The sequence below is a fragment of the Sciurus vulgaris genome (assembly GCF_902686455.1).
Source record: "Sciurus vulgaris genome assembly, chromosome: 3".
NCBI lineage: Eukaryota > Metazoa > Chordata > Mammalia > Rodentia > Sciuridae > Sciurus > Sciurus vulgaris.
Window position 1 is genome coordinate 16,327,983 of NC_136463.1, and position 25,877 is coordinate 16,353,859.

Below are 25,877 nucleotides of genomic sequence, written 5' to 3' on the forward strand. Positions count from 1 at the left end.
TGACAGGCTGCATAAATGACACGATTCAGGCTCCAAAAACTGACATTTATCTCTAAAGGGACATGAGGAACCAGGTTCAGCAGAGGACAAGGCAGGAACCCTTATCTCTCAAGCCTCTGGAAGGTGTTTTATTTGTTTGCTTTTCTTTTTTTCCTTTTTTTAAAAACAATAATGGCACATTTAAAAAATCTAGAACTACAAAAAAGGGACCATGTCTTCAAGTCCATGTTCACATTGTCCCTCGCTGTGGCACTGGACTGACCCCACACTCAATCCTGGCTGGATTCCAAACTAAAAGGCATAGGTCACTCCAGGAGCCAGGGTGCTGTCCTCCTGGGACCCACTAGAGGGCAGCACCTGGCATCATCAGGGGCTCCTGCTTCTCCCAGGTCACTAGAACTCTGGCAAGTCCCTCTTCTCTCCAAATCAGAGCCAGGAACTGGAGATGTTAGGGAACTTATTTTGGTCCCCACAGGGGACTCTTTCAGGGACAAAGCCCTCCCCCAACTGGCAGGAGATGACACCCCAGCCTATCCCAGCTCCCCTTTGGGAGGATGGGGTGTCTCTCCCAATCCTGTCTCTGGCCTTGGAGACTCCACACTGGTGCCCTGGTTCTCAGGCCTGACCTACCCAGGCCCCTCCTGCCACCCCGCATGGCCATTCCAGCAGACACAAGAGTGACAGATATGCAGCCGCCTCAGCTGACCCCCACCAAGAGCAAGTGGGCTCCCAAACTCCAGGGCCCTGGCTCAGAAGGAGGAGCTGGGTGAGGAGAGGAGAGAGGGCAAGGTGAGGGGTAAGGATGGATTCAGGTGGCCAGGTGGGAGGAGAGAAGCAACAGGGAGCTGCCTGAGGGGACAGGGCAGGCTCCCCAGGTCTGCAACAGGAAGAGGGTCCTGGGGTGCGGATCAGCAGGCCTGGGCTGGGGAGTCTGGGAGAAAGGCAGAAAGAGCTCCTGCAGGCCCTCCCATCCTGCCTCTGGTTACTGCGGGGGCACAGGCCCAGGTGATAAGACCTCGGGCCCCCCAGAGCAGGAAACGCTGTGCTGCACTCAGCAGGGTCTTAGTCCAGTCCTCACAGGGGGGTAGGACCGCCCCCCAGCCCAGGTCCTGCCCAGTCCTGGCTCCCAAAAGCAACTCCCAAGGACCCCCTCCACAGGCAAGCTGGACTGGTGACTAGTGGGGGCCCCAGGCTCCCCAGATCCAGCCCCTGGCCCTGCCCACGCCCTTGGCTCTAGTCTTGCTGCTCATTCATTTCCATGTCGGACACCAGGATGTTCTTCTCTGTGGCCTCGCCTGGGCCGGAGCTGCTGCGACTGTAGCGGGCACCCTCGAAGGACCCACGCTCAACGCTCTGTCGCCGTCGGTAGAGGATGAGGGCCGCGGTCAGCAGGGCCAGGAGCAGCAGCACTGCCATGAGCACCACCACCAGGGCCGCCGGGTTCTCAGGGAGCGCTGCTGGAGCGGCAGGGACATCAGGCCGGCAGCCCCACCCGTCCTGGCCGCACAGGCAGGGGGAAGAGCCACGGGGAGGACGCGTCCCGTCCCGGCACTGCTGTCCACTCACCTGATGGGGAGAAGCTGCTCTCCTCCGCTGTGGCAAGAGGGAGGGGCTGGTTAATACAGTCATCGGGAGAGTAAGACAGTAGCTTCAGCCGACATCTGCGGAGCACTTGCTAAGTGTCACACCCCCCACTCAGTCACTCTGTGAGGTCGCACGGTTACCATTCCCATTTTAAGTCTCAGAAAATGGAGGCCACCGGTTCAAAGAACTGGTCCCCCGTCACAGAGCTGGTAAGTGATGTGCCCTTAACCTCTGCAAAGTGACAGGGGTTTGCTGTCTAGTTTGGAAGGTACGTCCCATAGCCAGGCCTTCCTACAGACTAATGGACCCCAAAAGGAGACCCCAGCCGCGCCAGGTCTGCGCCTGCCCTCCCACCCACAGTGCCCCCTGAAAACCCTGAGACCAGTTTCCTGGGGCTGCGAGGGACAGAGCTTGTGCCTGCAGGATGCTCACTCACCTCGAGGGAGCTTGCAGACCACACCCATGGTGACGTTGGTGCAGGCGCCCGGGCGCCATAGCCCACTGCTGCTCTGGATCCAGTAGCAGCTGTTGTGGCTCAGCATGCTGGGACCCAGGCCAGGGGGCCCCCAGTTGGAGTAGTTCACAGCCGTGTTGTCCTGCCAGACCAGCATGCCGCCTGTGGGGAAGAGGGCACTGAGGGGACGTGGGGGCCGGGAGACAAGGTAGCCAGGAAGTGGGTGGGAGAGAACAGGGTCCTCCAACCAACCCTCCCCTCCCCCACACCCTTCACCAGGGCTCCTGCAGGGCAGAGGCCTCTCCCTACACAGCCTGAGCCCTGGCCCTCCCCAGCCCACGCACAGGCTACCCACCTTTGGGGTTGAAGTTCATGCCCAGCCAGGCGCCCCGACTCTGGCCCTCAGAGCTCTGCAGGTGCTCCCAGACAAAAACGTTCTCCATCTCATCCAGAATGGACAGGACAGACCCGCCCGCTGGACACAAGGGAGGCCAGTATCAGGGCACACAGGTCTCCCTAGGGTGGCAAAGTCCCCCAGAGCAGCTTCTCTGGCAGCCTGAGTAAGGACGATGTGTGTGTGTGTGTGTGTGTGTGTCTGTCTGTCTCTCTCAAGGGACCATACTGTACATATGAGGTCACATAAGGTCTCTGTGTATTAGAACGTGAGGGGGACCCTGGGATTTGTGCTGCCTACAGGTAGAGTGCAACAAGGGGACTCATGGGGTTTGAGTGCCGGTCTGTGAATGCCCACGTGGGCGCCGGTGCCCCCACCTACCTCTCTGGCAGCGCTGCAGCGCCTCCTTGTGGCCCAGCAGCAGCTCCATGTGGAAGGAGTAGCAGTGCTCCCTGAAGGGAATCCAGGCCGAGTCTGCCAGCCCCTGCGGACAGCTGCCATGGTAGCTTATTCTTCGGGGGGGAGGGGGCCCTGCGAGGGTGCACGATTGAGGAAGTGGCCAGCGTCCTCCCCGGGTCCACCTACAACCTGCCCACACAGCCAGCCCAGCGGTGGCACTCACCCCTGCTAACCCCACACACGGCCCCCTGCAGCTTGGTGTCGCAGCTGGTGGTGCGCCAGGCTCCGTCCACGTCCACGTAGGCGCAGCCCCCGGGCTGCTGGGGCTCCCCGTCCTGCCAGCCCACAAAGCTCAGAGGCTCCTCTGAGACCCAGGAGTATCGCCGGGAGCCCTGGGCAGAGGCCGCCATGGGTGGAAAGAAGGGGACAGTCAGGGTGGGGCAGACAGGGCAAGGGGTAGACAGGCACAGGGAGGGGAAATCCAGGCGGCCTGTGGGGGGCGGTCAGGGCCCGAGAGAGCGCCGGGAGCCCACCTCCTCACTGGCCAGCCCGATCCAGAGTGGGGTGCGCAGCCCGCGGGCAGCCTGCGTGAGGAACGCCTGCGTGTAGGGGTCAGGAACGTGGGCCAGGCTGGCGTTGCGGCTCTCGCACAGCAGGAGGGCGTCGTGCCAGCGCAGCGGCTTCTGCAGCAGCCGGAAGGTGCCGTTGAGGTAGGAGAGCTCGGCGCCCGGGGCAGGGGGCGACGCTGCTGGGGATGGGCTCAGGGAGGGGTCTACAGGGAGGGGGGCAGTGCTCAGGCTGGGCCCTGCCCCCACGCCCCATTCCCAGGCATGAGGCTGAGTGTCACAGCCAGCAGGCAAAGGCCGTGTCTCTACCAAGCATGGTGCTTGGCACATGCTGACCCTGGGTAAGTGTCGGTGGTGTTGTTAGTAACACGTTTTCTAACAAGTAGAGGAGAAAGCTAGGGCCTTCACCCAGCCCTGCGGAGACACCCGGGGCAGAGGAACCCATGCAGGGATTGGAGGGCCCCGACACAGAGCCCCAGTGTCCCTGACACCAGGGACGCTGGCACATCACACAGCTTAGTGTCTGCCTGTCTCCAGTGGTCCTCCCATCCCCCAAACCTTCCTCCTGAGCCTCCCAGTGCACCCTGCCCCTCTGCCCATCTGCCTCCCGAGCACATGTATGCCTCTGGGAGCAACTCCCAGGGCCTCCTGAGGTAGTAGGCCATGTTCTTTCCTCCTGTCGTGACCCAAAGCCGCTAGCCCAGTGCTGGAGTTTCCAGGTTCCCTGGTGACACATACCCGTGCCCTTCTGGCAAATGAAACCATGTGCCTCCTCCGTGCAGCTCCGATCATCCCAGCGGCCAGTGAAGTGGGCTGAGGGGCTGTGCAGGACCACTGCACAGCTGGTCTGGGGGGAAGGAGCTGCTCAGGGGAGTCCCAGCAGCTGCCCCCTCTAGTGTCACAGCCCCCAGAGGAATACCAAAAGGCTGAGGAGGGACAACCCCATGGCAAAGGCAGCTCATGGGTGCGGGCAGGGGGTGCAAGAAGAATGGAGGGTCCCCTCACCGGTTTGTTGCCACTGGGAGCAGGGGTGGGGCCAGAGGGTTCCCCTGGTGCCCAGTTGGCATACAGCAGAGGCTCCTGCTCCACCCACTGGAAGTCCCTCTGAGAGGCATGGAGGCCAATCCAAAGGTCAAAGGTCACATCAGGCAGGCTGGCTGTGATGAATGCTATAGTCCCCCAGAAGAGAGTTGTGAATGACAGGGGTAGCGCCTGCTTGCTCCTTCTAGCCATTTGGAGGGACTGTATTTGAGGACACCAGGGCCTCCCCATGGTGTCCTGTTGACTTTACCTTGCTCTAAGGGGTTTGCAATGGTGACCAGTTGGGATTCTTGCTGTTCACAGGAGAACTGTGCCTCTGACCACTTCACCTGGTCCTGGGGGTCCTGGCCCTGGATTCGGAAGCACTGTGGAGCAGAGAGGGACTGTGATGTCTAGCCCTGCCTTCCTGTACCACAAACCCAGAACCCCCCACTGGGCACCCATCAGTAGCAGGCCCCGGGGGCTTTGGGGCTGAGAGAGAACAATGTCAGAATCAAGACATCTGGGTCTCCAGGAGCAAGGACCCCATGCTCCAAGCTGGCAAAGCGGATTCACACATGCGTGCCCATCTTTTGGGAGATTTTTTAAGGGGAGGATTTCTTTGGACCACCAGGTGCTCTACTGCCCTGGTGACAGTGCACAGGCCAAGCACTGGGAAGACGGAGACAAGATCCATCTTGCTTCCTGCTAGGCAGTCTTCTGAACGCTGTCTGATGTCCATTATCTTGCTCTTTGAGCTTATATGATCACCCCCAGCATACTTTCCTCTGTCTTTTTGGATATTCTGTTAGGTCTGTTGACTTTACATGTTTCCCCTACCTTAATTACTTCCGTAAGGTCAAAAGAACCCCCTGTGGGAAATCTTTTTATTGAGTGAAGAAACAGATGATTTCCAGCAATTTCCTGTTCAGAGATGGCATGATGGGGAAGAATGGGTATAAAGAAGCTTTGGAGTAACAAAGACAGGGGTGAGGATGGGGCGAGAGGAGGAGGAAGTCAGAGGCCAGCTCTGGCTTTACCTTTCTGGCTTCCATGTACTCGTCCATAAAGTGGAAATGAAAGCTCATCTTTTGGGGTCATCTGAAGGATTAACAATAGCATGACAGAGTAGGTGCTTGCCCAGGGAGCTCTCTACCGATTAGCTCTAGCAACAGCTTATTGACGCAGATGATAAATTTGGGATAGAAAATTGTGAAACCCTCCCCCCCCCCCCCCCGGGAATGTAGGACAGTAGTAGAGTGCTTGTCCCAGCACTAAAAGAAAGAATAAGAATTACAAACCCAGAAATATTGCAAGAGGTTTCCTTGTTGCTGTTATTGTTTTAGGTTTGTCACCAAGCTGGTGGATTTTATTTCACCAAAGTAGTTCAGAGTCATGCTGAGGCCCCATTTAAATAACAAGTAGAATGAATCACGATATTAGAAGCAGCAAGGTCACACGAGTATTAGCAAGAAGTAACAGGGCATCCAGGCATGAGCAGGTATATTAATCAGGATATCAGTACATTAAGCAGTAGGGTCCCAAACCAGCAGCCCTGCCCTCCAGGAGCTGAGAGCCAGTGGGAAAGGCAGACCCGAAAAGGCCATACCTACATCCAGATGCTCAAGAGACACAAAGGAAGGCACAGAGCTGGAAAGCAAGGGTAGTGAAGTAGCCAATAGGTTTTTGAACTTCCAAAGTTTCCTAGGAGGTAGGAGAGTGACTGGTTTCATTATAATGATGCTGACAAATTAAGAAAGGGACTGATTACATATGTAAAATAGATTCAGTTTAATTATTAGGTGGAAGAAGACATTGAGAATAAGTTTCCAGAAAAATCTAATGATATTGAGAGAATGCCCAAAATATGATACTCAGAAGGAAAAAGCAAGATATGAAATTGCATTATTTAATATGATCTCAATTCCATGGGAAAAGGTAAGAAGGAGAGTAATAAATACTGATAGTGGGTGATCTCTGGAGAATATGGGTGAGTTTAGTTTTATTTTTTCTGTATTTTCCAAAGTTTTAGTAATACACATCTTAATTTTATTTTGTATAGGTAAAAGAGGGATAGTAGTATCTTAAGTGTTCTAAGGAGGGCAAGGAGGCCCATGGCACTAAAGCCAGCTGCATTCTAATGTGCAACAAGGATTTATGGATTATATTATCTTGAATTAGCTAATCTAATCCTCAAAATAGGATAAGTGATCTTAAAATGTCCTGCAAAGAAGCCTGGCCAGAAGTTAATACTGATGCAATGATGCCCACACACAACAAAGAGACAATGGACTCACGACAGAGACAAGGGACTTTTTTTCCTGGTATAAACTCTTGGTGTGTGTGGGGGGTGCTGATACTGGGGATTGATCCATAGGCGCTCTACCTCTGAGCTACACACCCAGTCTTTTTTATTTTTTATTTTGAGACAAGGTCTTACTAAGTTGCTCAGAATGGACTCAAACTTGCGATCCTCCTGCCTCAGCCTCCCAAGTCACTGGGATTACAGGTGTACACCACTGTACCCGGCTTCCTGGTGTAAACACTTTGTTAATACTGGGTAAAAAACTAAAGGTCAAGATGGGTGTGGTGGCGAATGCCTATAATCCCAGCAGCTCGGGAGACTGAGACAGGAGGATTGCAGTTTCAAAGCCAGCCTCAGCAACTTAGTGAGACTGTAAGCAACCTAGAGTGAAACCCTGTCTCAAAAAAAAAAAGGCGGAGGCTGGGGATGTGGCTCAATGGTTGAGCACCTCTGGTACCAAAAAAAAAAAAGTAAAATATTAAAGGTCAAATCAGGTCTAATAATTCAGCCCATGGATACAAAAGGAACCATCTGGAGGGAGCATTTTGAAAATATGTTTAGAAACACACATCCATGCTGATTAATTTTATTGCCCCAAACAGTCCTCTCTGCACACTCAAAATACTCAGGAAGAGAATTTTCAAAATGTTATTATTTTTCTTAATTTTCTGACATATTTTACCCTCTTAATCAGGTCTTCTGAGTCATTTATGAGGCAGATGGGAAGAAAGAAATTTACTGTCCAACTCTAAAGCAAAAACCTTTGTTTAGTTGGTAGAAATCACAAAGGATCAGACTGAGTTTTTTTTTTGCTTTTTTTTTTTTTTTTTTGGCGGTGCTAGGGATTTGAACCTGGGACTTGTGCTTGCAAGGCAAGCACTCTACCAACTGAGCTATCTTCCCAACCCGATTGAGATTTTTTTTTTAAATAATGAAATAACAGAAAGACAAGGACCACATGATTTATTCACATGTGAAATGTAAAAAAGTTGATCTCATAAAAGTTGAGAGTAGAAAGTTGGTTGCCAGAGGCTGAGCAAGTAGGAAGGAGGAAGGATGGGGGGAAGGCTGATCGGTGGGTACTAGTTATAGTTGAACAGGAGCAAGAAGTTCTGGGGTGCTATTACACAGTAGGGTGACTGTAGCTACAATGTACTGCGTATTTAAAAAGCTAGTAGAAAGAATTTTGAATGTTTTTATCATAAAGAAATGATAAATATTTGAGAAGACAGATATGTTTACCCTGAGTGAAACATTACATATTGTATACATGCACTGAAATATTACATGGTACCCCATAAATATGAAATTTTGTTTTTATATATCACTTAAAAAGTAAAGTTAAATTTAAAAACTAGGATACTAATTTTCTGTTGCTGAGAAAAAAATAATGAAATATATGCCATCACGTGGTTCTTATTAAAATCATTTAACTATTTAAAAAATTTTTTAGTTATAGATGGACACAATACCTTTATTTTTTTTGTTTATTTTTATGTGGTGCTGAGGATCAAATCCAGTGCCTCACACATACCAGGCAAGGGTTGTACTACTGAGCTACAATCCCAGTCCCAAACTATTTAACTTAATAATTATTATATTTGATCATTTGAGTGAGCCCAATTCATGCCATTAATAATTTTTAATTAAAAATTTTTTTTTAATTTTTAGCTAATGCTTCAAATCCTTCTGTTCTTTTACCACATATAACATTAGTCACATTAGTGTAGAAGTAAATACGTATTTTATGGACACACATACATCTATACACAAATAAAATGTGCACACACAGAGTTTGGGTATGTATGTTCAATATTTTGTTTTACTAATAAAAGTTTCTTATCCAAAAGTGTGGCTACCACCAATGTAAAAAATTCACTGAAGTCTTTGGACAACCTCGATTCCTGATAGAATGACTACACTGTCATTTTCCAAGAAGTCTAGCCCTGGCACTGGGGACAAGTAAAAGACAGATACGTGGGTACAGGCGGATGCTGTGATTCCTTCGGATGCCCTCTCCCCACTGCCTACCTTGTTGAGGAACTGGTTCCAGCCAGAGGGGCAGCCCCCCAGGGCTGCAGGGAGCAGGTCAGGCGACTGTGGCTCTCTGGTGCTATTGCTGCGCTTGCAGATGTAAGGCAAGGCTGTCAGGCATTTCTGGTCCCCCCAGTCCTCTGTGAAGGGGGAGGGAAGGCAGTCACCCCCAGGGCAGGGCACAGCATGGCTGGCAGCACTCTCTGCCTCATGCCCTAAGAGGACCCTGGGCTGGGACTCAGGGCCTATGTCCAGCTCTGAACTCAAGTCCTCTGGCATGAGGGTCCTGGAGAAGGACGAACCCTCTCATTGGTCTAGCCTTTCTTGGGTTTGGGAACAAAGAGAATACGAAGAGAGTGATGGCCTCTGCTGGGGTTCACCTTACCACCCCCAACACTGACCCTCTCCACGCTGATGGGACCCTTTGTGTCCCCCAACCCCGTCACCCTCACCTCGGCTGGCAGTCATGTACACACACTTCTTGTCCTTGCCAATGGGCCGAGGTTTGCCTGGTGCCCAGGAGATGAAGTTTATAACGGAACCGTCGGTCCACCTGCAACAGGACCGAATGGGGTGACTCCAGCACTAACCGGGGCTCGGCCTCCCCTGTGTGCAGTGGAAGAAAGGGGAGTGGGCTCAAGGCTGACGGTGTAGCAGCTGGAGACTGAAGAACAGAGCCACAGAGCTCAGTGCAGCCAGAGACCCAAGGACCCGAGGCCCCAGGAAGGTCCAGCCCTCCCCAGGCAATCCTTTCTCTAAGATGCCTGGAAACCTCAGAATGGGGGGTCCAATGGACTTCCAGTCCTTCTGCCTCAAGCCACTGATGCATGGTGGGCATGGAATACAGTGTCCCCTCTGAGCTGTTATATGTTCTGCCCATATCCTGAGAGGATTTGTTCATGACAAAAAGCACCAGACATAATAGGAGCTGCCATTATTTAGGCCCAATATGTGCTAACCGCGGTGCTAATGACTTCCCTTTGCTATTGCAAATTCTCACAAGAATCCTAGAAGGCAGGCCTCATTATTCCCGCTTGCAAGATGAGAAAAATATGGCCCGAGAAAGGCCACAGCCAGCAAGAAGGGCTGGATTCTGGTGTAGCGCTGTCTCTGCGAGTGGGCAGCCTCCCCACCTCTAGCCTGGAGATGCAGCTGTTCATCCACGCATGCGCCCCTTCTCCCACCTGAAGCGCCCGTCGCTCTCGGAGGTGTGCAGGCCGATCCACCAGTGCTGCTCCTGGCCCCGGGAGAACTGGGGAAGGGCGAAGGGCAGGTGAGGGTTGGCCGCCTCCCTGCCCTCAATCCCGGACCTGTCCTCTCCCTGCCCACAGCCCCCTGCTGCCTCTCATGCCTACCTTCTGCAGGTTGTGACCCAGAAAGTCCAGCTCCGCCTGGCTATGCACCGAGGTCAGCTCGGCCTGGAACCACGTGCAGATGCGCTGCGCCTGCGCCCACGTGGAGTGATGCTCGAAGAACTTGTACTCCGCCTCCTGGAAGCGCAGCCACTCCCGCCGGCCTGCGGGAGCAGTGCAGGAGGTGGGAGGCAGGCTGTGGTTGTCCTGGAGGGCACCGCGGGGCTGCGCGGGCAGGGTAGAGCCAGGGCAGGCAGCGGCCTACAGCACGACGGCCCTGTGCTTTCCTTCGAGACTGAGGCATACAGGGCTGCGGGGCCCAACTCCAGTCCACTCAGTCCCCTCTCCGCCGGAACCCTTCGCCCCTTGGTTTTGTACCTGGACCCTTTGGGTAGCGAGTAGACTGGGGGCCTCACCTTGAGGGCTGACGTCCGGATCCCGCACGTCCACGCCTACAGAACAAGGACGAAAATGTTGCAGGGGACAGGAGACACTCCCCAGCACCCCCGGCCCGCCACCCCTCACTTTCTTCTGCGTCCCACATGCCACCCCCCCAACCTCTCGGGATCTTGCAGATCCAGTCGAGCTGCGTCTCGCACTGCATGGCCACCCACTGGAGGGAGGCCAGGTCAAGCACTGCACAGCCCCGGATGTCATCATCGTCGTGCCGGCTCCGGTCAAAATTGTGGTAAGAAAACTGGAGGAGGGTGGGGGTGAGGGAAGAAGGATGTAAGGCACGAGAGGCGCAGGCCGGCCGCCCCATCCCCGGGACAGGGGAACACGGTAAGGCCTGGCCTGAGCTAGGAACTATCAACCTGGGCTGGGTGACCCCTCTCAAACTGACGCCCCCCCCCCCCCTTTTTTTTTTTTAAATTTTGAGACAGGGCCTCGCTAAGTTGCTGAGGCTGGCTTTGAACTCGAGATCCTCCTGCCTCAGCCTCTGGAGCTGCTACGGTGCCGGCTGGCTTCCAAGAGGCTCTGCTTCTAGGAAACCCCATCCATTCCAGGCTCCGCCCTGCCCCACCAGGCCCCACCCAGAAACCAGTCCCACCCACATTCTGGTCCAGCGCCTCCTCCTGTCCCCCTTACCCCTAGGCCGTCACTCCAGCGCCAACTCTGACCCCCGCCAGGGTCCCGACGGTTCAGGCCAATCCAGAACCAGTGTTGCTCATGGATCTCAGGCTCTGATTCACTTCAGCAGAACCCAGGGAGGGACAGAAGAGAGGGGAGGAGGTGGGGGAGAGCTGCAGGCATCCAAACACCTGGCCACTCTCATCTGTGACCTGGGCAGTCCCTAGTGCCTTTCCACATGGACTGCACAACTGGCCCACTAAAGCATTCTTTTGGTGGGTGCTGGGGGGCAGGTTGCTCTCGTTTTGTTTTGTTTTATAACAGTCTCTCCCTAGAGATAAGGACAACTGGACCAGGCTCCCTGCTCAAGGCTCAGTGGCCTGGCTCCCCTTCCCTTGGCTTCCCCTGCTCAGCAAAGTTCTGGGTTAGGAAGCTGTTGGGCATGTAGCAGCAATCTGAGACTCATGAGTTAAATAAAGCTGGATTCAAGTCCTGGTTTATCCAGGGGCCAGCTCTGTGACCTTGGCAAATAACCTCACCTCTCTACCAGGGTCAGTGGAAACCTCTACTTCCAGGGTGTTGAGAGGATTGAATGAGGATTGTGTGTTTAGCTCAATACCCAGTGAGAAGTGATAAATGTCAGCTATTATAATTATTAGTCAAATTCTTGATGATTGCTGAGAAGATATCCCTGGAATTAACTCGTTTGGATTTTTCCAATCTAAGGGATGACAAATGCTGTGTATCTGAATATAGTAGTTGGAGCCCACAGCCCAGAGGTGGAGTCCTGGAGGGATCCCCAAGGGCAGAGTTGCTACCTTTCTCCTCCTACTGCAATGGTTTGGTGTTCTTTGTGTTGTTTTGACCAGGGATTGAAACCAGGGGTGCCACGTCCCCAGACCTTTTTAAAAACTTTTTATGTTGAGACAGTGTCTCACTAAGCTGCTCAGGGCCTCTCTAAATTGCTGAGGCTGGCTTGGAACTTGCAATCTTCCTGCTTCAGCCTCCTGAGTTGCTGGGATTACAGGCATGTGACACAGTGCCCCAGCTCAGGATGGTTCATCATGGAGTGGGTTATTGTGGGATGGTGTAAGGCAGGGGGAAAATGCTTAACTTGAGTCAGTGTGTAGATTTATAATTGAAAGTCTGCATTTGAAAGGGTGTTGCTCGCTCCATGAGGCTTGTGAGCACAGAGTCTCCTATGAGTGAATGGATCACACCCGTGTGTTTGCCCAGGTCTCCAGGGGACCATGGCTACTTCAGAGGGACAGGATGGTCCTGGCATTAGTGGAAGACACACAGGTTATTCCAAGCCCTCAGACAGGCCCCACTGGGGTCACCTTCACTCTGCCCACCCTGCCTCTTGCCCACCAAAGCCAAGAGTCTAGCAGCCATGCCTGCTCCCGCGCGCGTATCGGCAGCCCCCTGTCCCAGGCTCAGTACCCAAAGATCTTGTTGAGCATGTTGGCTACAAAGTGCTCCTCCTCGTAGCTGGCCAGGCTCAGCAGCTGGGCCCCCAACTCCTGGCAAGCCCCTTGGGCCTGGATCCAGCTCTTCTTGTCCTGCAGCCGCTCTGAGCTGAACACCTGCAAGAGCAGAGGCCAGCTGTCTAAGCAGTCTCCGCTGGCCCACCTCCCCAGGTGGCACCTGTCCTCTGACCAGTGGGACGACCTGGGCTCTAATCCCAGCAGAGCCACAGCCTGCTGCAGGCAAGTCCCTTCCTCTCTCTGGACTTCCATTTCTGCATATGATAAAAGACCCTGGACTACATCAGTGGCTCCCAAACCTGGCCTATTACCACACCCTACCCAGACCCACCAAATCCAAAGCTCCATAGTGACAGGCTAGACTTTATTTTAATTTTATTTTCTTGTTTTATGGTGCTAGGGCTCAAACTCAGGCCTCACACATGCAAGGTGAGGAATCTCAGGTTCCCTGGGTGATTCTGAAGTACATTCTGCCCCAATATGTGGGACCTCCAACACTGATGATCTGTACCATTCCTTCAATTCCTCAAATGTTTATTGAGCATCTACTATGTGCCAGGCCTCAGATTCCACTGATGAGAGTTTCATCAGAAGTTACTGCTATCTGTGGTATGGTGTCTCCCAGGCCTCCCAGGTGAGCGGCCCCTTTGCCCTTGCCTGCACCCCACCATGCCAAAAAACTGCCCTACCTTATAGCAGTGCCGGAGTTTGGGGTCTGAGGCCCAGCCCTGGGGACAGGAGCCAGTAAGGCTGGGCGTGGGGTCTGGTCCTGGCAGCTCTGGTGTCACTGGTGTGCCCAGGCTCTGCCGGCAGATGTAGCGAGCCCGGAATGCAGTGCAGTTCTTCACCTCCCATAGCCCCATGGCACTGCCCGTGGCCAAGGCCACACAGCCCCCACGGCTGTACCCTGAGAAGGGAAAACCACAGACTGAGGAGGACTCACATTCTTGCAGGGCACCCCTGCAGTCCTGACTAGGAACATGCTTGACCATCTCTGCAGAGACAAGCTCTGTGGGGTCGGGGCCCAGATGGGAGGAAGGAATGAGGCAGAGTCCTAGTTCTTTGTTTATTTACTGTGAGATCTTGGGTAAGTTGCTTAACGTCTCTGAGCCTCTCCCATTATGTCCCTCATTAGGATATGGAAAGGGTTAAAAAAGCTGATGTGAAATGGTAATTATACTAATAGGAATCCAGCGTACCACTGTATCATGCTCACTGTTCTGTGCACTTCACATATATCACCCCTTGCCATGTATTAGCACTTCACATTTATCTTAGCCTCACGTGGACTCTTCTGAGGAAGGCATCCCATTTGACAGGTGAGGAAACTGGGACTCAGAGGATGCAGAGCCAGTAAACAGGTGCCTCCAGAGCCTCCTAGCCAACAGGCCACACTGGACACATGGTCATTACACTGGGAAGCCCTCGGGCTCAGTCCTGGCAAGGCAAATCCACCACGGCCTCCCAGCTTCCCCAAGGCCAGAGTTCCTGCGGGGGCGCTCACCAGGCTGGTCCCTGTTCCAGTGGGTGTACATGACTTCGTCGCCGCTGAGCCAGCGGAAGGAGCCGGTGCTGTTGAGGTCCTGCAGGGCTGTCCAGAAGTACTCGCCCTCCCAGTTGTAGATGAGGCTGCTGACGAAGGCCTGCTCGAACCTTTGGGAGGCAGGCTGGTCACGGCGGGGAGTCACCATCCCCACTGTCTGGCCAGAGGCCAGTCACCCTGCTCCAGGAGCTTGGGGGATCTGCCTGGCCAGTAACTTGCTCAGGGAAGTAAGGAACCCTGGGGGCTCACAGAGTGACCCAGTCCCTCCTCGCCATCCATACCCCTTGCCTTCCCGAGAAGAAAGGAGAGAAAATGGGGCACAGCCGAGGCCTCTCTTCCTGGGGCATCCCGCCCACTCACGCCTGGCCCTGCCCTGCCCTCTCTGGGTTGCCTCATGAATGAGTCTTCCTTGCAATAGGATTTCCAAAAGAATCAGGAGCCCACTGGGTCTCAGAGGACTCCAAGTCCCTCTGGGCGGGCATGATGGCAGGACGCTACTCCATTTGTTGGAAGGGCTACATTATGCCAGGACGTGGGCAAGAGTGGTCCCGGCCCCTCCTGTACCTGTTGGTGATGGTGACCAGCTGAGAGCCATGGTCAGTGCACAGGCGCCGGGCCTCACTGTAGGTCACTTGGTCCTCTCCCAGCCAGTAGCAGGATGGGCTGTGCCATGTCCAACCCTGGCTCAAGAGAGAGGACAGAAGAGGGGCATCTTTGGAGAGGATGATGTTCCACCTTTGCCAATAAATCCTGGGACAGGGGACGCCATCAGGGCATTGCTGGACGTGCACAGGATAGAAGTGACAGATCTGACCCCCGTGCCTGTGCTGTGTTTTGCACCTGGTCACTCCTCTCCCTTCTTCTCTCCCACCATCACTCACAGCTACCAGACCAGGGTAGAAGCAAGGTCGCAGTGTGGCTGATGGACGCACCCATGGCCTGGCTCAGAGAGATGAGAGGCATCTAAACCAAGAGGCCCCAGGGGAAATGGCCGTTTGGCTGGGAAACCAGAGATGGGAAGCTGGGGTGAGACGCCAGCTGGCAGGGCAGGCTGAGTGGCCCTCAGGGCCAGGACGGCTACAGCTGGGGAGCATGTGCCCAGCAGGGGAAGACCCTCGGCAAGAAGCAAAGACCTGCAGGAGCCAGGGCCGAAGAGAAGCAAGGGCGCTGTGTCCATGTGTCCATCAGGGGTTGTACAAAGACCCCTGGCCACACTGTGTTGATCCTGGCCACCCAGCATCCTCCACACACATTCCAGGTGGGCCCTGGTGCCAGGCAGTTAGGAATCCCTCACCATCCACTGCCTCCACCAGCCCAAGCCAAGACAGAGCCCCTGTCCCCACACTGAGCACACTGACCCCAGCCTCCTCGGCTGGGCCCTGTCTGCTCTCTCCTTTCTCCCCATCTGATCATGCCCATTGGCATTTCCTGCTCCTCTCCTGGGCGAAGGTCTGGGTTGGGTAGGTGGGCTGTGGTAAGGGGCTTAACCCAAAGGGAAACAGGAACCAGACCAGCAGCAAGGGGAGGAGCCAAAGGCCACAAAGTGTCCTTTATAACCGACATCCCCTGCCAGTCTGGGGGGATGGGGCTGGGGGAGCCTGGGAGGCCCAGAAGAGAGAAATGGGTGGTCACTGGCCTGTCACTCACTTGCCTTTTATTCCTTAATCCTCTCCTTCCCTCGCTGGGCTGGGAGCACAGGAGGGGAAGGTACATCCCTGCTCCCCCAGAGGAGCCGGACAGAGGCCTGGCCAGCAAGTGGGGGTAGTCGGCCTGGTCCACAGAACTCCGTCCACCACAACGAGGCCAGGCTTGGGGGATCACCCACCCCTGCTTCTTTGTTCTCTGCTGTCCTAGGAAGCGGCTTCCTCAAGGAGAGGGGCTCAGAGCCGGGGCTGGGGACTTCGGCTTCCTCCTCACAGCTCCACCCGGTCCCACCCCACCCAATACCACTCCTTCAGGAGGCTGTTGGAAAGTGGAGGGAGGGATGCCAAGACAGGAGGTGCCGGCTGAAGCCGCAGGACTCCCTGGAGCCCCTGTGGCTAGCCCCACCCAGAGCAGCTCCAGAAACACCCTCACCTTCCGGCAGCCATGGTCCTCCTCAGCAGCACCCTGGCTCAGCTGGCCTGCCTTCTTGCAGATGGACGGCAAGGACTGGTTACAGGGACTGTCATTCCAGCGACCTTCCTGGGGACACATGGTGAGGGAGAGCCTCGATCGCCTCCCCCCAAATCTCCCCAAACTTCTGGGAGCCTGGTTTCTAGGCCCTGCCTGACCTGTGTGTGATTCTCAGCGGTTGGCCTGACTTCTCTGCGTCTCAGGCCGTTCCTGAGGAGGGCAGAGTTGGTGCCACAGGCCCCACGAATAGAGGACAGCAGACTGAGAAAATGCCCTGAAACTTGACCAAGCGCTGCCTAAATGGGACATGGTCTTCTTTGAAATTATTTATGCCTCATTTTATAGACATTGATAACAAGCCGGCTAAGATTGTTAGAGCAGCTGACAGCAAGATAGGACTCCCAAGGTGTACAGTAGTCCCCCCTTATCCACAGGGGATATGTCCCAAGACCCCAGTGGATGCTGTCTATACTATGTTTTTATACCTATGGTAAAGTCTGATCTGTCAGTTAGGCACAGTAAAAGACTACAACAATAACCAAGAGTGGAGCGATTATAACAACATGCTGTAATGAAAGTTATTTAAAGTCTATGAAGGAGTTCTGAAATTTCCCACTTATTTTTGGACTATGGCTATCCTCTAAGTAATGGAAGTCCTGGAAAGTGAACCCACTGCTGAGGGGTAACTACTGGAGAACCAGGCAGAGCAGAGGCCCAGACCTGAGTCTCAGCTGATGAAGCTGAAGAAGCCCCTACAAATGCCTGAGCCCTGCCAGGTTCCCACAGGCCCCCAGCCAGTAGCGTACGTCCCATCCTAAGGGCACAATTTCTGTGTAGCCCGGCATCCAGATAGTGCCTGGCACAAAGGAGACACTTGATAAATAACTGTTTTTAAATGTTTAAGCAGTATCCCCCAAGGACAATGGCTCTGCTGTTACTGTCCCTGGCTCTGTTAGCAGTATCTGAAACAGAAGGTCCCATCAGTCCCAGGGATGGGTAACCTGTCCCTATGACTTTGTTCCCTTTTAAAGGGTCTCTGCGTGGAATGCTACGTCATTCCTTCACCTAGGCACGCCCTGCCTAAGTCAAACCCACGGCCGACAGTCATAACCTTTAATTTCTTGAGAAGACAGGCCCCTGGGCTGGGCAAGGTCCATGGGGGCAGGGCCGGCAGACGGCAGCCCTGCTTGTGGAGCCTTCACATCCTGTGGGTTCTGATGCCACTTGCTGGTGGGGAGGAGAAGCTGGCAGGAGACCCAGAGTGGCCGGCATGCCAGGCAACATGCCCAAGGCTGCAGGGGAATTAACTCCTTTAAGCCTCCAAATGACCAGCGAGGAACTTGCCCTAGGTGACTCAGCTCTTGGGGGATGGAGGTGGGATTCAAACCCTGGCAGTGTCTCCATATGGAAGGATACAGGATGTCCTTCAGCTGGGATGTCACCCGGAGCATGGGGGTGGACTCTGGCCCTGTGATGGGCAAGGAGGGTCTCACCGGCCCCCAGAGGGTGACGCAGTCCTCCAGGCTGTCCCGGAAGTTGTTGGGCTCAAAGGGGTGCCAGTGGGTGAAGCTCACAAGGCTCCCGTCCGACCACTCAAAGTTCATCTGCAGTTTCAGATCGTTGAGGCCGATCCACAGCTCCTCCACCTCTGGGGGTGCAGCAGGAGAGCAGGGGAGAGAAGACACTGAGGCCAGCCTTGGCCACCATCAGGGACAGGACAGGAGGGACAGCTGAGAGGCCCTGCCCGCCACCCTGGGCGTGTGGCCAGCAGCCCCTCACCTTGCTTGATCTGCTTAGTGATGAACTCTAGCTCAGCCATGCTGTGGATGCTGAGCAGGTCGCCGCCACCCCGCAGACATGCCTTCTTGGATTCCTGCCAGCTGCGCTTCTCAGCCTGCAGACGGTAGCAGTGGCCCTGGAAGGGCTGCCAGCTTGGCTCACATTCCACCTTCACGTTGGCCCATCTGTCTGCGGAGACCCACAAGGCCACTGCTCAGAGACTGAGCCACCCCGTCTGGGTACCAATCCCTCGGTATCAACGCAGGCAGGGCCTCCAAGTCACCCCCTTCCCCATCCTATCCCAGATCTGCTTTCCATACCCGGAACAGTCATGGAGTTGCTGAAGACAAAACCCTGCGGGCGGGCTGGGGATAGAGCTCAGCTGGTAGAGTGTGTGTCTTACAAGCACTGGGTTCAATCCCCGCACCACAAAAAAAAAAAAAAAAAAAAAAAAAAAAAAAAAAAAAAAAAAACTCCAGGGCTGCTGGAGGCCCGGAAGCAGATCAAAGTGATGGTGCAGATCCCTCCCAGGACTGTATAGCCCCTCTGGCTGTGGCTCTCAGAAACACATGGGCAGGGGTCAACACAAACCAGCCCCCGAGCCCCAGTTTCTTACTGCTAAGAGAGTCAAACCTAGCTTGTGACCATTTTGCTTAATAAATGGATCTGCCATTGTTCTCTCAAATAGCATTCATCGTGTGCCAACTCTGTGTTGGCCTGGGCAGTCTTGGTGAAGGCAGAGGTGTGAGGGGACAGATGGATGAGAACTGAGGGACCATGATAAAATGGGCCCACTGAGCTGACCCCCCACATGCTTTGCCAAAAAGCAATCCGCCTGCAGCCTGGCCTGGTCTATGTGGACAGGATATGCCACCTTTCTCCACAAACTGAGGTGGGGCAAATGTCCAACGGTCAATGTAGGTAAGAGGGAGGGTGAGGCTGGTTATCAAAGAGAGAAAAATGGGTCGTTAACCTCCCCAATTGTGCTCCTGGGCACTCTGGGTTGCTAACAATCAACCTCCATAGAAAGAAAGAGAGATAAGAATTAAAGAGAGGGGTTCTGGGGTCTATAAAAGAACAAGATGCACCCCCTCCCACCGAAACCCAATTCTGGGACCCTTGTCTTTGGAGAAGTCTGACTCTGTCCCTTTCTTAACTGAAATTTGCCTCAGCATTTCTTAGGTGTTTAATCTTCAACACCCGAGAACAAGGACCCATTCCTGATCGCCAGCAGACTATTTCAGCGGGACCCAGTCCTGCGCACTGCAAATTGGCTGCATCTCCTGACCAGGATTCCCCCTGCCCCTCTCACACCCCCAACTCCTCTCCCTGTACCCTGGGGCCCTGCCATGCCCGCACTTTGGTATATTCCGAGTTCACCCTCAAGGGACTGGGGTCAGAGGCAGGCTGAGGCCGACAAGCCCTCACTTGGGTCTTGGCAAAAGAAGAAACAACTTCACCAAACCACCCACAGTGTGAGGCTCAGGCAGGATTACGCCTGGCCAGGCAGGAAGGAAGGCGTGTGCCCACTGGAAGCATCGCTCCAGACTGGGATTCTGAGACTAGCTCCATCCCCACCAACCGCTCCGGCTCCAGCCATACCTTTTGCTGGAGACCGGGCAAGGTGGGTAGGCTGCGAGCTGGAGGGCTCGCTCCTTGGCTCAGGAGCTGTCAGTCACCTCTTGTTAGTCAATGAGTTAAGACCCGAGGCTGCCGCCCTAGACAGAACTGATTTTTAGTGGCTGTTCAGACCACAGGGGACCTCAGCAAGGGAGGAAGGTCGCTCAAGGAAAAGGGGTAGCTCGGGGAATGTGATGCTTTCAGGGCACAGGGGCGACTGCCTCTGAAATAGCACATCTTATGTAATGAGACCCAGAAAGCAGAACCCCTCGAACAGCTACTTAGAAAAATGCCTTGTGCAGAGAGCTGGGGTCTGGGGTGAGAGGAAAAATCTGAGGCCACAGACATATCTGCAGGCTGGAGGAGGACTCACCCTAGGGGCCACATAGGAAAGACTCAGGGGACACAGCCTGCATTTGGGAAGACCTGGGATTGGCGTCTGTCTCAGGTTTCCTTCAGCAAGAGGTAGGCACCCTAGATGCTGCTGCTCCTGACCTTCTGGGCAGGGGATGACTGACACTCCGAATTCATCTTTGAAGACTTTCATGGTCCAGAGCAGAAGTTTGGCTCTGTAAGCTGCTTGTTTTCTGTGGGTTTGTGGATTTTCCTTTTTTCTGGTTTTGCCATATGTTCCCCATGAAAACCCTCCTTTACCAACCCATGGCTAGTTGGACAGGGGCAGCAGCACCTTCAGCCTACACTAAGAACCCCGCCACTCTGTATGGAAACGCTCCTTGGTGCCAGGCAGGCACTGCAGCCTTACTCTTGGCAACCCTGCAAAGGGAGTGAATTTCTTCTCAATTTGTAGGTGAGGACTCTGCATCTCAGAGACAAGGCTGCTTGCCCAAGGCCACACACTAGTAAGGGGCAGAGTCCCCAAAGCAGGCACTGACCATCACCCCAAACTCCCCCATCAGGCCCCTGGGGCTATCTCAATGAACCACAAACATGAGCTAGAAGACTCTCCCTGGCTTAAAACCCTGCAAAAGCTGCCCACAGCCCGCTGGGCCCCACCCAGACTTTGCCCAGCAGCAGCCAAGCCCCTTCAGGGACTGGCTGCAACCTGCCTTTCTAAACTTCTCATAACCATGCCCATAAGCTCCTGCTCCCCTCCCCATACCTGCACATGAATCACCTAGGGATCTTATTAAGTTCAGGTTCTGATTTTTTTTTTTTTTTTTTTTTGTATTGGATTGACCCTAGGGATGCTTTACCACTGAGCCACATTCACAGACCTTTTTATTTTTTATTTTAAGACAGTGTCTCTCTAAGTTGCTGAGGGCCTTGCTGAATTGCTCTGTGATGCTCCCGACTCAGCCTCCCGAGTGGCTGGGATTGCAGGTATGTGCCACCACGCCTGCTTCTGATTCAATTAACCAGGTGCAAGGCCTGCGGTCTGCATTCCTAAACAGCTCCAAGGTGATGCTGTGCTGTGGTCCCAGGACCAACCACACTCTAAGAAAAGTCTACCCTCCAACCAGGCTGCATGACTCACCACGCCCTGGAGCTGCCAGGTGCATGTCCACGTCTCCACACCTTTGCACATGTGGTTCCCTTTGCCAGAAATGCCCGTCTTCAACCTTTGTTGGCCTTTTAAACTTTCATTCAACTTGAAAGACCCTGGTCAAATGTCGCTTCCGTAAAACCTTCCTTAAATCTCAGAACCTTAATTAGCTTCTTCACTAGCACTTCTTATGCGTATTTTTATAAAAAGCCCATAACGCAGAATATTGTAACAGTGTGTAAAGATGTCCGTCACCTCTAGCAGACTGTGGGCTCCCACAGGGCACTGTATTGTCAGCATTTAACACAGTCCCCATCCAAGGTTCTCCAACTGAATTCATGGCACACTCCAATTGGTTCAGACTATAGCTGAACAAGTGCGGGACAACAGGGAGGACCAGCCTCACCATGGAAGAGCAAGACGAGAGGCTGGGCCAGCTGGGCCAAGGCCTGTGGCTCACCTGGCGGGGTGGGCTCAGCGGTGGCGTTGGGTTTTTTCTTGCACACATAGGGCAGTGCGATGCTGCAGTCGCGGTTCTGCCAGCCACCTGAGGACTCGGTGCGGATCACTCCACAGTTTTCCTCGCTTGGGTTGTCGGGCTGATCTGTGGGCCGGGCAGGGCGCCAGCAGAGAGAAGTTCACACGGTGGCCCCTGGAACCTTCCTTAGAATTTCTGCTCTTCTCCACTCCCTGGAAGCCTGAACCAGCTGGAGAAGGGCAGTCCTCCACTCTGGCTCCAGCAAAGGGTCCTCATGCTTTCTAACCTGGGCCCACCTCACCCTGAACCCCCCTCTGCAAAGCCTACCAGCCCAGCCCTGGCATCCCTGGCTAGGTCACGGGCGCACTGGTCAGCTGTGTACTGCCCAATGCCGGGAGTGGGGCCAAAGTCTGACTTGTCCTCCAAGCCCGAGAACCTGGGCAGAGTGTGCCTGTCCTAGTCCACACCAAGGCACGTTTGGGACCAGTGTGGCCCCGACCAGGAGGGGGCAAAAACCTGTGCTTCTCCCCCCACTGCTTGTCTGGAATAGTATAAAAGGAAGCCAAGTGCCTGAGGGCTCCCTGCGCCCCCAACCCCACGCCTCACCACTCTCCCAGTTGAGGTACTTGAGGGGCGAGTTGTCCGACCATTGCCAGCCTCCACTGGTGTCCAAGTCGTTAAGGCCGATCCACAGGGTGGAGCTATAACCAGTGAGGAGCCCTGGCAACAAGAGAGGCGCTGAGAAAGGAGAGCCCCACCCTCCGCCCTCCCTCCGCCCTTCTCCACAAACGGCATCCTTACCCCACACAAGCACAGAGGGCACAGGGTCTGGCTCCCCCTCCCAGACCCCTGGGTAGGTCAGACCCCCGCCCAGCCCCAGGCGGCTGCCCATGGCCTCACCATTAATGTAGGTCTGCTCGTGGATCTCCGTGATGCTCAGCAGATCTGCCCCCTGCTGCTCGCAGCTGGCCCAGGCCTCCCTCCAGGACAGGGTGGACTGGAAGTTAAACTGGTAGCAGCTGTCGGTCAGCTGGTCCTTGTCCCAGAAGGTCTCGCAGTCATTACCTGCCACCATGGCAGACGGGCAATGGTCCCTCCCAGCCCTCTCCTTCAGCCCCAGAGGAGGTCCCTTGGGGACTGCAGGGACCCCCACCACCATCACACACGCTGCTCCACCTGAGAGGGCCAGCGCCTCATCCTGTCCCCAAAGTTCCAAGGCCCCTTCCCAGTTCCTGACCCTCATCACCAGCCTCCCTTCAGGGCCCCCCACATAGCCCTGTGCTCACTCTTGATGGGGCAGAAGCCCCAGCGCTCGTCTTTGCCGTAGTCCTGGGTGGTCGCGCACCACAGGTGCCCGTCCTCGCGACCTGTGCTGGTGCAGCTGTGGAACCACTGGTTGTCATATTTGAAGGGGATGGTGCACGGCTTCCCATGGGAGTTCCCCTGGATGGTGTAGACCTCTGCAGGGGAGGAAAGCCAGGCCCTTGGCATCGAGACCCCACAGACTGCCCTCCACCCCTGAAGGAAAGCCCTGCAGGACTCGGGGAGTTGGGGTGGGCAGTGGTCAGCAGAGAGCGGGAGGGGGCAACTGCACCGGACAGTGGCTTCAAGGTTCCCTCTGCTGTTAAGTCAGCCCAGGAGCCTGGAAGAAATCCACTATGCATCCCACAGTGTGGGGAAGGGGCTCCCTCAATCCCCTTAGTGCCTGTTCAAAATCCAGCTGGGTGAGGGGCCTCTGCGTCACCCAGAGCAGGCTGAGCCCAGGGGCATCTCTGCTCAGCTATCCAGCCAAGGGATTGATGTCATGCATCTTCTAAAAGGTCTGTCCTGGCACTCAGGGAGGTTTCCAGGAAAGAACTCCAAGGACAGAGCCGCAGACCACAAGAGGCCCCACACCAGGTGACTCCAGTCCCCAGTCACCACCTGCAAAACCTGCGCAGGATGACTACAGGGTCTCTGGGAGAGGCAGCCGGGGAGAAGGGAATTTTCTTTTAATTTTAGGCTCTTCATTTTTGCAGTGTTTGAAGTCTTTATGAGCATGTATTAACTTTGAAATTAAAAAAAAGTAAATTAAAGGCTTTGAAGTTAATTTTCTTAATTATTCAAATATGCTTCCTATTACAATTAAAGATGTAACTGCCAAGGGTCTGCAGAAGCCAAAGACCTCTTTGCCTTGGAGTCTGTCCCTCTCTTCCTCCAGTCCCAGGGACACCAGCCACCCACCGCCTCCCCTGCAAGCAGCCCCTCACCATAGTATGGCCGGGCACACAGATCCTCGTCACTGCCGTAGATGCGCCACTGGCCATTGCGGGTCTGGTCACCACGCTCTAGAGTGCCAGGCTTGGATGCATTGCCAGCACGGCCCCCCAGGAAGAGGGACAGCTGGTCACCCAGCGTACGACAGTGCCAGCGAAGACTCAGGGCTTCCCGGTCACACTCGTACATGCCCAGGGAGGTTGTGATGTTGGTGCCCGGCCAGCCTGTGCCCAGGCACTGCATGGTGCCCAGGTTGAAGAGCCGGTTCCGAGAGACCCACTTCCAGCGCTGGGCAGGGAGACTGGCATTGCAGGCTGGGGTAACTCGGACCTGTGCACCCGGGGCCTCCAGGCAGCCCTGCAGTCCTTGGCTGAAGATGAGGAAGACATCGGACTCTGGAAGGGAAGGCAGGAAATGAAACCACCACGCGGCCATTCCTGGATGACTCCCGCGGCCCACGGTCACCGACCATGCGCACGGCCCTTTTCTTGTGTGTTAAATCATCCAGTCCTCACTATCGAACCCTCCATGGGGACGAGTGACACTTGTGTGCCCCTGTGCCCAGAGGAGGCAGGCCCACCTCTTTTCTAGCCCCATGCTCACCTGGAGGCAGGACTCAGTCCTCTGTCCCACCCCAAAAGCAAACCCAACTCGAAGGCCCAGTACTGTTGACAGAAGTCCTCCCTGTCAGCAGGAGTAGCCGTGCTCACAGTTTCACTTTCCTCAGTCTCAGTCACCCATAGTTGACTCTAATCCAGAAATATTAAGGGGAAAATTCTAGAAATAAACAATTCATAAATGTTTTGGTTTCTGTTACTGGGAATTAAACCCAGGGCACTGTACCACTGAGCTTCATTCACGATCCTTTTTATTTTTCATTTTGAGATGGGGTCTTGCTAAATTGCTTAGGGTCTCACTAAATTGCCAAGGCTGGCTTTGAACTTGTGATCCTCCTGCCTCAGCCTCCTGAGTCGCTAGGACTACAGGCATGCTTATAAATTTTAAATAAGTTTCATTACAATATATTGTTATAACCGTTCTACCTTCTTACTGGTTATCGTTAATCTCTTACTGTATCTAATTTAACTTTATCATAGGAATGTACATGTAGGAAAAACAGTATGTAGAGTTCAGTATTATCTGAGATTTTGGGTTTGGAATGTGTCACTGGGGAGAAAAAGATCTACTATACTTTTGTGAAGATCTTATGAGGAGTAAGGTGTTTATATAACACACTCGATCTCAGTCTCTATTGCATATCGTGGATTTTCTCTGAGTGTGGTGGCACAGTCCTGTGATCCTAGCCACTTGGGAGCTGAGGCAGGGAGATCATAAGTTTGAGGACAGCCTTGAGAACTTAGCGGGACCCTCAGCAGCTTAGTGAGACCATGTCTCAAAATAAAAAACAAAAATAAGGGCTGGAGCTGTAGCTCAGTGGCAGAGCGCTTGCCTAGCATGTTTTAGGCACTGGATTCAATCCTTAGCACCACATGAAAATAAACAAATAAAATAAAGGCATTCTGTTCATTTACAACTACAAAAAAAATTTTTTTTTAATTTAAAAATAACAAAAAGGGCTGGGGTTGTGGCTCAGTGGTAAAGCACCCCTGGGTTTGATCCCCAGTACCCTGCCCCTGCCAAAATTCATGTTTTTTCTGCTAAAGTTCTTCTCTAACCTAACAGTACTTTGTCGCTTTCTTCCCCTTGTCGCTTGGCTTCACTGGTTCTATCCTTTCCTCCTTCTAGAATCTTCCCTAAACACTCATTCCCTGCCATTCCCAACCCCTCACCACCTTACCCCCCGCCATAACCATTTCATGTCTGATTTTTTAGATAGCGTCATTCAGCCCTTTGGCTTCCTCCCTTTGCATCTTCTCACCCATCTCCTTGCTGAGTAGACCCTTGGGGAAGATCCT

At 54.1% G+C, this 25,877-nt stretch overlaps 1 protein-coding gene across 4 annotated transcripts in view; it reads right to left on the minus strand.

The window, feature by feature from the left end:
* Positions 1–24: 24 nt before the first annotated feature.
* Positions 25–25,877, minus strand: part of MRC2 (mannose receptor C-type 2) — a 51,998-nt gene continuing 26,145 nt past the window's right edge. For 2 of the 4 annotated variants that reach the window (XM_079134943.1, XM_079134946.1), the window contains exons 2-30: positions 23,955–24,356; positions 22,992–23,165; positions 22,606–22,770; positions 22,312–22,425; positions 21,688–21,831; positions 18,104–18,292; positions 17,818–17,972; positions 16,286–16,393; positions 14,774–14,889; positions 14,171–14,319; positions 13,356–13,573; positions 12,623–12,765; positions 11,198–11,300; positions 10,667–10,805; positions 10,525–10,560; positions 10,112–10,272; positions 9,941–10,008; positions 9,209–9,309; positions 8,754–8,896; positions 4,689–4,803; positions 4,403–4,566; positions 4,136–4,244; positions 3,365–3,603; positions 3,055–3,223; positions 2,814–2,963; positions 2,394–2,513; positions 2,021–2,200; positions 1,567–1,593; positions 25–1,457 (exon numbers count right to left, since the gene is read on the minus strand). In XM_079134943.1, the coding sequence (XP_078991069.1) occupies positions 1,234–1,457; positions 1,567–1,593; positions 2,021–2,200; positions 2,394–2,513; positions 2,814–2,963; positions 3,055–3,223; positions 3,365–3,603; positions 4,136–4,244; positions 4,403–4,566; positions 4,689–4,803; positions 8,754–8,896; positions 9,209–9,309; positions 9,941–10,008; positions 10,112–10,272; positions 10,525–10,560; positions 10,667–10,805; positions 11,198–11,300; positions 12,623–12,765; positions 13,356–13,573; positions 14,171–14,319; positions 14,774–14,889; positions 16,286–16,393; positions 17,818–17,972; positions 18,104–18,292; positions 21,688–21,831; positions 22,312–22,425; positions 22,606–22,770; positions 22,992–23,165; positions 23,955–24,356 (4,325 nt within the window). In that variant the 3' untranslated portion in view covers positions 25–1,233. Of the gene's footprint in view, positions 1,458–1,566; positions 1,662–2,020; positions 2,201–2,393; positions 2,514–2,813; positions 2,964–3,054; positions 3,224–3,364; positions 3,604–4,135; positions 4,245–4,402; positions 4,567–4,688; positions 4,804–8,753; positions 8,897–9,208; positions 9,310–9,940; positions 10,009–10,111; positions 10,273–10,524; positions 10,561–10,666; positions 10,806–11,197; positions 11,301–12,622; positions 12,766–13,355; positions 13,574–14,170; positions 14,320–14,773; positions 14,890–16,285; positions 16,394–17,817; positions 17,973–18,103; positions 18,293–21,687; positions 21,832–22,311; positions 22,426–22,605; positions 22,771–22,991; positions 23,166–23,954; positions 24,357–25,877 lie in introns of those variants that run through there. The other 2 variants (XM_079134944.1, XM_079134945.1) reach the window with 2 other exon arrangements.